The 12,254-nt window shown below is 34.1% G+C and overlaps 1 protein-coding gene across 1 annotated transcript; it reads left to right on the top strand.

The window, feature by feature from the left end:
- The first annotated feature begins 8,485 nt into the window (after positions 1-8,485).
- Positions 8,486-10,228, top strand: LOC105793776 (F-box/kelch-repeat protein At5g26960). The gene has a single exon (XM_012622625.2). The coding sequence runs from the start codon at positions 8,745-8,747 to the stop codon at positions 10,035-10,037; it is 1,293 nt and encodes a 430-aa protein (XP_012478079.1). The 5' UTR covers positions 8,486-8,744; the 3' UTR covers positions 10,038-10,228.
- Positions 10,229-12,254: the final 2,026 nt, after the last annotated feature.

Here is a 12,254-nt window from a genome sequence, read left to right as displayed (position 1 = left end):
TTGTTTAATCAGCCCTAGAAATGGTACATCTAGACCCAAATGAACTAAGCGAGGTGGATGAAGTCCCAGACACAGGGACTACTTGTCATTTCAGCGAATCCAATTTTAATTTATATGCTTTTCAAATCTAAAATTCTAATTCTAGAGCATTTAAATCAATTATGTTAAATTCTAGCAATATTTCACTAAATATAATAATAATATAAGGTAAATATTAAGAAAATTTTAAGTTGTCCGTATATATAATTTTAATAAATGAAAAAAATATAAAATTATTAAATTTTAAATAAAAGAATATAAATATTTTAAAAAATTAAAAATAATATTGACCGGTCTAAAATGGACTTGGTTAGTTATTTATAAATATGAGTAAGATTGAACAAAATTTTACACTCATATTTCGGTCAGCTTAATAAGCATAAAATAAATTAATACTATACTTAAACTTGACCTGGTCCAAAAACACTTTTTACTTAATAAAAGAAAATATCTATTTTTCTTAAGAAAAAAAATGCAGCAGTATTTGAAGGCTATAAAATTAGAGTTTTTTTTGACTGATAATTGATCCTTTATTTATTTGTGTATGAGGGACATTCATAGAAGAGGGGAGAGTTTAGCTGTGCCGGTGCTTTACTGCTGACTAAAAATGGTGAAGGGATAGGGAAGATACGGAGAGGGATTGATTCCTCCTTAAAACTCTTTTAATTCCCACACCGCTTTTGAAGCGTATATGGAGGGCACGCTTCTATCCAACGGTTCCATATCTGAAATTCTACTTTGCCGGTTTGATTAATTCAAAATCTAATGGCTCTCAATGGCTATGTTTAGCCGTTACGGGCATCGGGCCGATTTGAGTTGGAAAGGTGAGTTTGTTGCTAAATATTGAGCTTTCCTCTCATCATTTTATTTTAGTTACATTGTATAAATCATACAAAGCCGCTAAACTGATCATAAAATATGGTATGTGAAACTAATTTTAGTTCAAATATCTTTGTCCAAAATATTATATGCAACCGTACTTTACATAGTGCCTTGTAATATAATTTACCACTTTTCAATCTAATTAAATTTATATTTGGTAGAGTTTCGTACCGCATTTTATAGTTTATATTATTACTAAACAATGGATTTTTTACTCTCTCCGGAGAAGTTTTTAAAATGCCATTCATTTAGAGCAAGCAAACCCCTCAACACATTTGGTTTGTCTCCCAAATCAATCAAGAGCCCGAGTATCTTATATAAGCTACTTGAAGAGGCGATAGGTTTAACAACATGAGAGTGCCTCATCAAGTGTCTAAAGAAGTCACGTATAACCACCCACCAAAAAATCTCAACATTTACGCTTGATGAGATTTGAATCTTTGCCCTACAACCTAAACTTAGTTAGGTAAGGAATGAAGAACCTGCAAACCATTGAATTTTTACTCACAACAAAACTATCTATGTTAAGACTGTAATTTTTCTTAAGTTCGTTTTAATCCAAAGTGCTATTCAATGCGCAATTTTCTAAAACATCCTCGCCATTCAAGGCAGGTAAAGTTTATCATAGGGATGTTGGATTGGCTCACCATAATTTTAGTGAAAGGGACTTCACCTTCAACAAGTTTGACCACAACATCTTCGTTAGGCTCATCATAGCTCATTGAAGCCTCTTTGCTGGCAAAAGTTCTATTCTGCCATTCACGTTTACAACACTTACAATATGTCAAAAGAAAATTCTTAGGCTTCTTTATTTTTCCTAATAAGATTAACTCAGCTCATCCTTAGCAACTCACAGTCACACTTCCTCGCATGTTACTAATCCACTAATCAGAACCTCGCCTAAGGTCATCTTCCTTAAAGTCGTTAAGGCTCATATCTTATAAATAGTAGTTCCAAACCTTCTCCATTGTCATCGATTCTTCTATTTTCAATGGGAGATCCCATCTTTAATAAGTATGTTGGACTTTTTCGAACATATTTTTTAGGTTGAGAATCTTGCCACAACGTCGCTACTTGGGATATACCATCTGATTGGGAATTTGAGCTCTTTTTTGAACTTATGCTTATTAAAAATGTCATTGTGCTTATCAAGGTGGAGATTGTTCATCGTATTGCTTAGTATTTGTTGCTTGCCTTTTATGAGGGGTAAAATACATCGTACCTGGCAAGTGCTCAATAGTAGAAATTTTAAGCCTATAGATATTTATGAAGGAACTGAACATTAAAGGCTTGCCTCTCTCATGGTAGTCTATGAAAAATCACACCAATGACCACCAAAAAAAGCCTACTAATTGGCTATGGGCAATACTGTACTCATTTAATGCCTTTACAAAGAATGGATGCATAGGAAGGTGGAAGCCTTGTTGGAAAAAATTCTATTCAAAAGCGGTTTTCTTGCACGAAGAAAAAAATAAAAATTTTAAAAACAAAATAGTTTGTGATATTTATAGCAGCAAACTTTTTCCAAAAAGTATCTGTGCTTTGTGCAAGACGGATCCTTGACGCTCCCAACTTTTAATCAAACGACCTCCGCTACTCTCTTACCATGAATTGCTTCGAGCACGGGCTCGAACAATTACGAATCAAAAACAGAACTAGAAATAATTTTCTTGCTTTTAGTAGGAAAGTAAATTTCTCTCTTATAGAAACCGGTAGAATTGTTATTCTTGAAAATATAATTTATACTTAGAAATAAGTTTTGACTATTTTCAAGCATAATAATATCTCAAAGTTATGTGTTTAACCCTACCGATGTCATCTATTTATAGGGAGAGGAAGTGAAACCCTAGTTGAATTAGTAGAATACAATTAATGCCTATTTAATAGAAAAACAATTCCCTAGTTGAACAAGGAGAGAGAGAGAGGGGCGTTTAACCCTAGTTATTCTACTAGGATTGCCGCCTCTCATGTTTAATATGAGGGGTTTTAGGCCTCTCTTGTATCAAGTCCAATTATACGTGCTTATTGAACTTTTAATCCAGTACTTTATAATTTAATCCAACCTAATACATGTTTTTCTATTTCTAAAATAGACATTATTTATTAAATTAAATTAATTTTTCCATTAAATAATTTTCTCAACCAATTCTAATTCTATTAAAATCATGATAACTTTATCGTAAAAGAATATATGAGAAAGTATATTTAATTTTCTATATAAAACGGATTCACGGTGACTAATTAATTTAATTACATTTTCAAACTTCAATTAATTAAATAATAATTCAAAAAGCTTAAATTAACTCTGAGGTCATTTCCAAACTTAGTGAAAAACCACATTCATTTCTGAATGTAACCCATTTCTCTAATTATATCAATTCCATCAATTTCTGTTCATTTGATTCAACATGCAATTTATTTCTGGTTTCAACGAGTTAGCGGAGAGACCGATTGGACATATGTGATTAGGGCTCAAATGATTTATAATTAATTATAAACTCATTTAGCCACGAAGTCAGTCCACTATAGTATCGTGACTGAGCTCTCCCTACTAACATACCATTAAGAAAGCTACTCGATCAGCGCTCATCCAATGACCTTGTCATAAGTTTGTTACCCTCATAGGATATCCTTAATCTCTTTAGGATAAATTCGCTCTTCCAATATTATCTTATTTTATCTCATGGTAACCATTACATCTTCCTTCGTGAAAAGTCAATTATTATCAAATAGTAATTAAGTCATTCATCATAAAGACGAAAGACTCGTAACCACGTTTACTTTTCATCTATCATGTAATTTCAATAAGAGCATATCATTTACCCATGTCTTGGGCTGTGAATTACACTATTGTGAATGGTGCTACATACTTGTCAAACTAAGCCTTATTTGATAATATGTTTTGATATAACAAATTAAAGTGTTTTTGAATAAAAGTTAAGTTGAACAAATTGATAAATTCAAGTTGAAATGGTTTAAATTAAATCAAATATTTCCAATTATGTTTTAACTATTTTCAAACAAGTTAGTATTGCTCCAGCACAAAAAGTATCCAAGTATCGATAGTTTTCAAGATATCGATACCCATTCTAAAATGATACCAAATTGACATCCTGTTTTCAATTTTCACAAAAAAGTATCGATATCTTTACAAAAAGTATCGATAAATTACCTTTGGTATCATTGTAAACTTAATTTAACGGTCACCGAATCAGACATTAAATGCTAATAGTATCGATACTCGTAGAAAAATTATCAATACCTTTTGTTGCAGGTGAATTTAATGATCTGATATTTTCATCCCAATGGCTCTATTCATTCTCACAACAACCACAACAGTTGAAAATCAATTAGAGGGTATTCTAAAGGTCTTACAAGACAAGAGACATGTGAAAAGCTTAAAGATCAATAAAAACAACCTAAGAGCTTAATTCTTTCATAGCTTTTCTTGTAAAGACTTGTGAGCTTTCATTGTATTCATTTAGCTCAAGTGTTCTTCTTTGTATTAGTGCTTAATTGGCAAACATTCTAATTTTGTAAGGATTACTTCTTATTTTGCTTATTTGTTCTCTTTGAGAGAGGGTTAATTCTTAAGGTTTGGGTACAAACTTTAAGGGAATGCAATCTTAAGATTTTGGGGCATAAATCTTAAGAGAGTTGTAAGGTTAAACCTTATCCTCAAAGCTTATCAAATTAGTGAATTTGGAGAAAATCCTTAGTTGTGGAGAGCTAAGGTAGTAGAGTGGGTAATTGGGGTTGAACTATTACAAATCCTTATGTTCTTTGTTGCATATTTTTCATTGCTTCCACCGTAATTTCTCAAAGGCCAATTCAAATTCCCTATTGGCGATTTCGAGTTAATCCTTTCGAGCTAACAACTGTAGAATTTGTATATGTAACATCCCTAACCCGTATCCGTTTCCAGAATAGGGTTATGGAGCATTACTAGAGTTTACATTTCAAAACTATCAAAAATATAAATCATTTACTTCACAACATCAATCATAGAAAATTTCATCAATAACATACATATTGTCCCTTATACGAGCCATCGAGGCCCTAAAAATACATTAGAAACAAATCGGGACTAAATTGGAAACATTTAGAATTTTTTGAGAAAATATGAAAATTTTCAAACTGCAAGGGTCACACGGCCATGTGGCTAGGCCGTGTGACTCATATGGCTGAGATACACGCCCGTGTCTCAGGCCATGTGGGCATTCAAAATAGGGACACACAGCTGTGTTCCAGCCCGTGTCTGTGCTTGTGTAACTCTCTAACTTGGGTCATACGGCCAAGACACACGCCCGTGTGCCAGACCATGTAACTCTCGAAATGCAGCCTTTAAAAACCTACAGGGGACACACGGCCATGTCACATACACACGGCTGCGACACACGCCCGTGTCTCTAGCCATGTGGACGAAAAATAAGCCATTTTCAAGCCAATTTTCTCACCCAATCATGCATACACCTACAACCAATTTTCCACATATAATCAAGTATCTCAAAGTGCACCAAACCATGCAATAACAAGCTATCCAAATAAAGTATATGTTCATACAACCAATATGTCCAAAATACACCTCAATCACAACAATTAAACATGTATAACCATATGCATAGTTTAGCCAAAACTTACCATTTTGTTCACATATCAAATTCACATCCAAATGTACCAAATTTACCATTTAACAATTAGCATCAATATTCATATATGACAACTACATTTTTTTATACCAATATAATTTCCATCATAAGACCACATACATATATCAACATATCAACCATTCAAAGTACCAAATCTACAAGCCAAAACATAATGGCTAAAACATCAACCAAAACACCTATACATGTGCATATTTAACCACTTATTACTTAACCTGTTTTCATGCCAAAACATGACATAATTGATACATAACAACCATACCGATTTTGGTCATTTCAAAACATACACCAATTTGACCATATTAACCACAACCAACAAGCTATCAATAGTACCTTAAGTACCTCAAATCCAAGGCAACATTTCATGCCATAATCATCAACCAAAATGACATATATATACCAAACTCATCAATTAAACATTAGACCTAGTCCACCTATACATGCCTATTACATTGTATATGCTATTTTTGATGCAATTTGATAAGGAGATCGATTGTAATTGATCTAATAATTTAACAAGTCTCGAACTCATATATATTTGAAAAAGCTTGTATAGGTATAGGTTTTGTATTGAGAGTTATTAGCACTTATTTGTTTATCGAGGAGTCTGTTATTGTGAGTGCATTGAGAGTGTAAAGTTTTTACTTTGTTTACAACCTAAGTTCTAGATTTTTAAGTACAAAAGTGATGTTGATATACAGAGGTGTGATAGGACTCATATAATTTGTTGTATTGGGTTGAAAGAGAGTGAATTTATCCACTGAGTTAAACTCCATAAACGTAAAGAAATTAAACCGTATAAGCAACTTCTTGTGTTCTTACATTATTATTCTTCTCGTAGTGCCATTTCCTGTGGATACCACAACCACCACTTTCATTCAAGCATTGATTTCTTAGCAATTAGCAGCGGTAGGTTTCAAATATATATAATCTTTTACTCACATTGTGAGTGTCACACTTTTTACTGTTTTATTATTCAATATTAATATATTATGTATAGTTATCAATTAAATGTACATACTTCAATTTATATTTTAATATTATTGATAATCTTAGAAAACTAGTTTAACTAAATGGGTTCTATAAAAGGAAAATTATCCTATCTCTAGATTTTAGAATTTATAAACGAGATAAAAATATGACAAATATTTTGTGTAGTAAAAGTAAAATTAAAAAAATTAAATACATAAATAAATAAAAAGAAAAATCTACTATACCTGCTCATCAGTAAAAACGTGGCAGCATATGAGGGGACGCATTTTCATTCTGTCAAAATTTAAATGCCAATTGTATAAAAAAAATCATTTCTAAAAATAAAATTTCAAGCATAATATATATAAATAAAACCTTTAATTGATGTTATCGTTGTTGTTATTTTTCTTATATTTCTTATTATTTATATTTATATTACAATTTAAAAGAAATTGTAATTGGTGGGTCGTGGTCCCCGCCTCGTGACTAATGCCTACTGTTAAAGGGTTAAGGGCAAAAAAAAAAATCAACAATTATTAAAATTTTCATTTTAAATATTTACAATAAAAAATTTATAATTTAAGTACCCATGTTATATATTTCGGTTTTTTTGGTCATTCCCATTAAAATCATAAATAAGTTAATGTGACAATTAAAAATAATTGATATAATAACAAATTTAACCCTTAATTTTACATATTATATTAATTTAGTCATAGATTTTAAAAGTTACTTTTGGTTACCATTGTTCTGGGGCCATGTAATTGGGGGTTCCAAGTCTGTGTGCCATATCTAAGCTGAGCAATTGAACTCCTAGTTGTAGATATGGAATACCAATATCCCTAGAACAACTTGATTAGTTTCATTAAGAAGAAAGTTAAGAGGTTTAAGGTTAAGAACCAAAATTCCTTACGTCAAATTGACCCCATATCAAATCTAAATTAACTACTCAATTGTTGTCTTAACCATTAACAAGAAAAATAAAATTATCTAAGAATACATCCCCTCAAAGTGGATCACCAATGGATCCCTTATAAAATTTCATGACAATACATATCTGTAGGCAAAGAAAACAAAACTCATTTCTTAACTAAATAATCATCTTTCATCCTGAAAGCAAAATTATCTATATTAGCTGCAACACCCACATTTCTAATTCTCTGAAAAGAACAAATATTATTCACACCTTAGCACTTGGAATATAAATCATCAAACTTATCCACCAATGTCCTCATATCGTCTTGCTAAACGGGATGCAGCATCTTGATGGCAACTTCTTGATACCAATCATATTCGTTTGTCAGGCGATGATAAGTTCCTAACCAAACATGGCCAAAAGGCCCCTTCTAATTTTTTTTGCCTAACTTTCAAGTCACCCTTAAAATTATAATTAAATCGATATAATATGTAAAAGTTTAGGACTAAATTTATTATTATATCAATTTTTGTAAATGTCCTTGTTAATTGTGATTTTAACGGAAGTGACTAAAATGATCGAATGATATAACGTTGATGGTTAAATTACAAACTTTTTATTTTAGATGCCTAAAATTATAGTTTATCCATAAAAAAAACATGAGAGAAAAAGGATCAATTGATATATATATATTTCAATTTTGGTTGTTGAGTATTTTTCATCTCAATGCATCTGAAAAAAAATTGAGGAAACGATTTTTTTTAATAATCTTATTATAGATTCTAATTATATCTGCTTTTTATGGCACAATGTCTAGAATTACACATAATTCTTCCCTGACCTATAAATAAGAAGATAATACGTTTCAGTACATTCGAGCTCACGTCTTCCTGCATTAATAACAATACTCATCTACTAAAAGTTAATAATCTTAAAAATAAAATGAACAAAATAATTGAAGTATCATAATAAAATAAAAAATATAATTCGGGGGGTCAATAAGCCCTAAAAAAACAGGGAGTGGTTTGAGAGGAAGAAGAAAGAGAAAAGAAGAGAGCGGAGCTGAAGGAAGGGTTGTACCGTTTCTTTATTTAGTGTAGCAAGAGAAGATAGGTGTTTGAATAATATGAGGTGAAGAAATTAAGGAAATAAAAATGAAAATATTTCAAATGGGATGTTTGATGTTCAAATGGTAATGCAAATACAAAGTAATTAGAGAAGGTACTTTTGAGGGATGGGTTCTTTTGTAAAGAAAAAAATGTTATATAATGTTTATTTATTCCCCTTTTGATGCAGCTGATCATAAACTGCAAATATTCATGTCAGAGAGCTGCAATTCTCGGCACTTCTCATGGCTAATGAAGTCTTGTTTTCCAAACCCAAATCACAAATCTTTGATAATTACCCCTCAACACCTTAACCCCACCCTCACCCTCTCCTCTCTCCCCGATGACCTTCTCTTGGAATGTCTTTCCAGGGTTCCATCCTCTTCTCTCCCTTCCCTTTCCCTCGTCTGTCGCCGTTGGTTCTACCTCATCCTCTCCCCTTCCTTCATCCTCCTCCGCCGTCAACTCCGCCTCTCCCACCCATCTCTCTTCGCCTTCTCCCCCTCTCTCTCCGGTGTCTTCTCTGCCACCCTTTCTTTTCCTTCTCCCCGCCCTGCTGCTACTTGGGACCTCTCTTTATGTCTACCCATCAACACTGCTTCACTTCACAGCCTCCCCAGGCTCGTTTCTATCGGACCCAGGATTTACATTATTGGTAGGAATTCCATGCTTAGATACAACGCTTGGACCCATCACGTTACTGCTAAATCCCCCATGCTTTTCCCTCGCAAAAAGTTCGCCGCCGCCGTGGTTTCCAACAAAATTTACGTTGCCGGTGGCGGTGGTTCCAGAGCTGCCTCCGCTGTCGAGGAATACGACCCTGAAACCGATACATGGCGCGTGGTGGGTTACTCGCAAAGGATGCGTTATGGGTGCATAGGGGCAGCGGTGGACGGCGTCTTTTACGTTATTGGTGGATTGAAAATCGGTGGGGCGTCTGGAAATGGAGCTGGTGGGATAGAAGCTCACGTGTACGCCAGTTCAATGGATTTGTACGATGTGGAAGCGCGTGTGTGGTTGCGGAGCAGGGCCGTCCCAGGTGGCGGCTGTGTTGTGGCGGCGTGCGCAGTAGCCGGATACGTGTATGTTCTAACAAGTCACGTGGTGGAACTTTCTTTTTGGCGGTTCGACGCGAGGAGAAAATGCGGCGGCGGCGGCGATGACAGCAGCGAAGGATTTGGGGAGTGGTGCAAGATGAAAAGCCCACCGATGCCGACTCAAATACGGCTGGACGGCACGGTGAGATTTTGTTGTGTAGGGGTTGGGGATAATAAAGTGATATTAGTACAAGTGGTTGGGTGCATAGATGACTTGTTGAGAAGAAGTGGAAGGAGCCAAAGGGGTTTTAAAGATGGACTTGTTTTGGTCTACGACAGTGGCGGGGGTGAGTGGAGTCGAGGGCCGGATCTGCCGGAGGTAATACGACGCGCCGCCTGTGTGAGTGTGGAGTGTTGATTGGCATAATTGCTGCTAACTTGCGCCTTTCGAAAGCTTTTGGTGATTTGTGTAGTATAAGAAGCAGACAAAATCATCGTCTGTAACATGTAGAAAGAAAAATGCCAAAAGACCATCGGGCGCCTAAATATTGATTATTTATATTCTCATATTCCTCATCCAATTGATTTCTACTTTGATATTTTTTTTTATTGGATCATTGGTGGCAGATTCAAGTTTTTTATTTATGCAATTTGGTCTTCATATCTGCATGTGTTTGATTCGACTCATTTTGTCAATTTCGTATATCAATTATATTTCTTTAGTGAAACATTAGACTTCACATATTTTCAATAAATCTGTAAATTAAACATAAACATAATAATTTAAAAACATTAGATCTCCATGCCTTTCTGGTAAACTATAACAACATTATCTTATGTTCTTCATTTAGTTATTATTTTAATTAATATTTGAAATTAAATCTTTTGCCGCTAATTTAGTAACGAAAGTAGGCTTTTTTTATTATTAATTTAATAATAAATTTAATCTTTCAATTGCAACCCATTCTATCCTTTCCTTTAGCATTTTGGAGTCCAATTTTGTCAACATTATCCTTCAAAATGATTCCTAATATATCTAGCAATGCCTTTACCTTGATAAATTCCTAGAATACAATTAGAAAAAGAAAATTAACACTAAAATTATTACTGTTTTCAAAGAAAACAATGTGGAGAAGAGTTACCACAAAAATATCACGACTTTCAAAAGAAACAGAGTGAATTAATATTTATGTACAAACTTTCATAAAATTATCACGAAAGTGCTTGAAAACAAAGCTGAAAAGAGAGATGACGCAAATTAATACTAGAATTTTCTAAAGAAACAATCAAAGGATAAATGAAAATTTCGAAAGGAGCATATAAAAAAAAAGTTCAAATTATTATTTAGGTATTTAAGTGATGGCAAGAAATTGTATTTCTAAAGGAAGCTATTGTAAGAAAGTGCTTGAGAAATTCAACATGCTTGGGTGTAAACTTATCAACACCTGATTGGTACGTGGAGTTAAGCTTTCAAAGTATGGAGGAAATAGAGATGATTGCAAAAGTAGAAGCGGATTTGTATTTTTTTTTATGGGCAAATTAAAATGAAAATGCACTATCTATATAAAACAAAATATAACCAAAAATGTTGCAAGCTTCTTTTTCTTACTTGATTTCAGGCCTTAACTAGTGGAAAAGGTAAGATTCGAATGCATTCAACTCGATTGCTTCACAAAAAAATTTCATCAAAAGGTGAAACTTGAAGCAATAATCATGGGAAATATAAAATAGAAACCATGAAGGGAAAAGTAGCAATGAACCTTGGCTGTCTTAAACCAATTACTCGATGCCCTTTGCAAAAGTTGGTTCGGCAACGATTCAAGGCAGCAGCTTGTTTTGTTTTGCTTCTTCTGTTAGGCAAGTAATGAAAGATTGGCGCTTTGTCGAAGGAAGCAAACAGTCATACATCCATTCCATGGCGTGCTTTCAGGATTAGGTTGTTTGTAGTTTAAAGACTAGGCTTTCCCAAGTCAATTATATCCTGTACCAAACTGTTCATTATAGTTATATTGCGGGTTAGTTGCTATCTGAGTTTGAATTCAAGTTCATTCTACAAGTCGGGAAGCTGAAACATTCACTGCTCAGTACAATATTGGCAGAACCAGCTGTTGTCCTTTGCCTCTTTCGACTACTACCACTTCCCTCCCTAGATGGAGCACTTTGCACATTCTACATGAATGACCGTACATTCATGTATGTGTCAATCTCTCTCGATAGACTTGTTGATTCGATTGATGGCGTAGACTCCTCACCAGCTTTTGTCAGCACCAACAATATTTATAGGAGTGCTTGTGCTACCTTCTTGAATACCAGTGGACTTGGAAGACCATGAACGAGGCTTCAATTTACAAAATGTATAAAAGTAATTCCTAGGTTCCACTCTTTTCCCTACAAGAATAAGCCTGAGTTCGTCAATAGCCCTGTGTGGCCACACGAACTCTGCAGGTAACACTGATTGCGTGTTCGCGCCATTCCGATCACCAATGGGTCACCAACCATTAGAGCTCAAATCCAGAAGACAAAAGTGAAACACATTCCTAACTGTCAACACTTCCTCAAGTTCCAAGTCGTGACCTCCATGAAGCCTTGCAAGTTGAGCCCACCCTACTTCGCTCATAATAGGTCCCTTTTGCAT

The sequence above is a fragment of the Gossypium raimondii genome, chromosome 7 (assembly GCF_025698545.1).
Source record: "Gossypium raimondii isolate GPD5lz chromosome 7, ASM2569854v1, whole genome shotgun sequence".
In the NCBI taxonomy this organism is placed as follows: Eukaryota; Viridiplantae; Streptophyta; class Magnoliopsida; order Malvales; family Malvaceae; genus Gossypium; species Gossypium raimondii.
Note: the sequence above shows the minus strand (reverse complement) of the source record. Positions and strands in the feature narration are given on the sequence as shown.

Excerpts from the sequence above, each read along its gene's own strand:
- LOC105793776 (XM_012622625.2), top strand. The coding sequence starts at position 8,745 with ATGTTTATTTATTCCCCTTTTGATGCAGCTGATCATAAACTGCAAATA.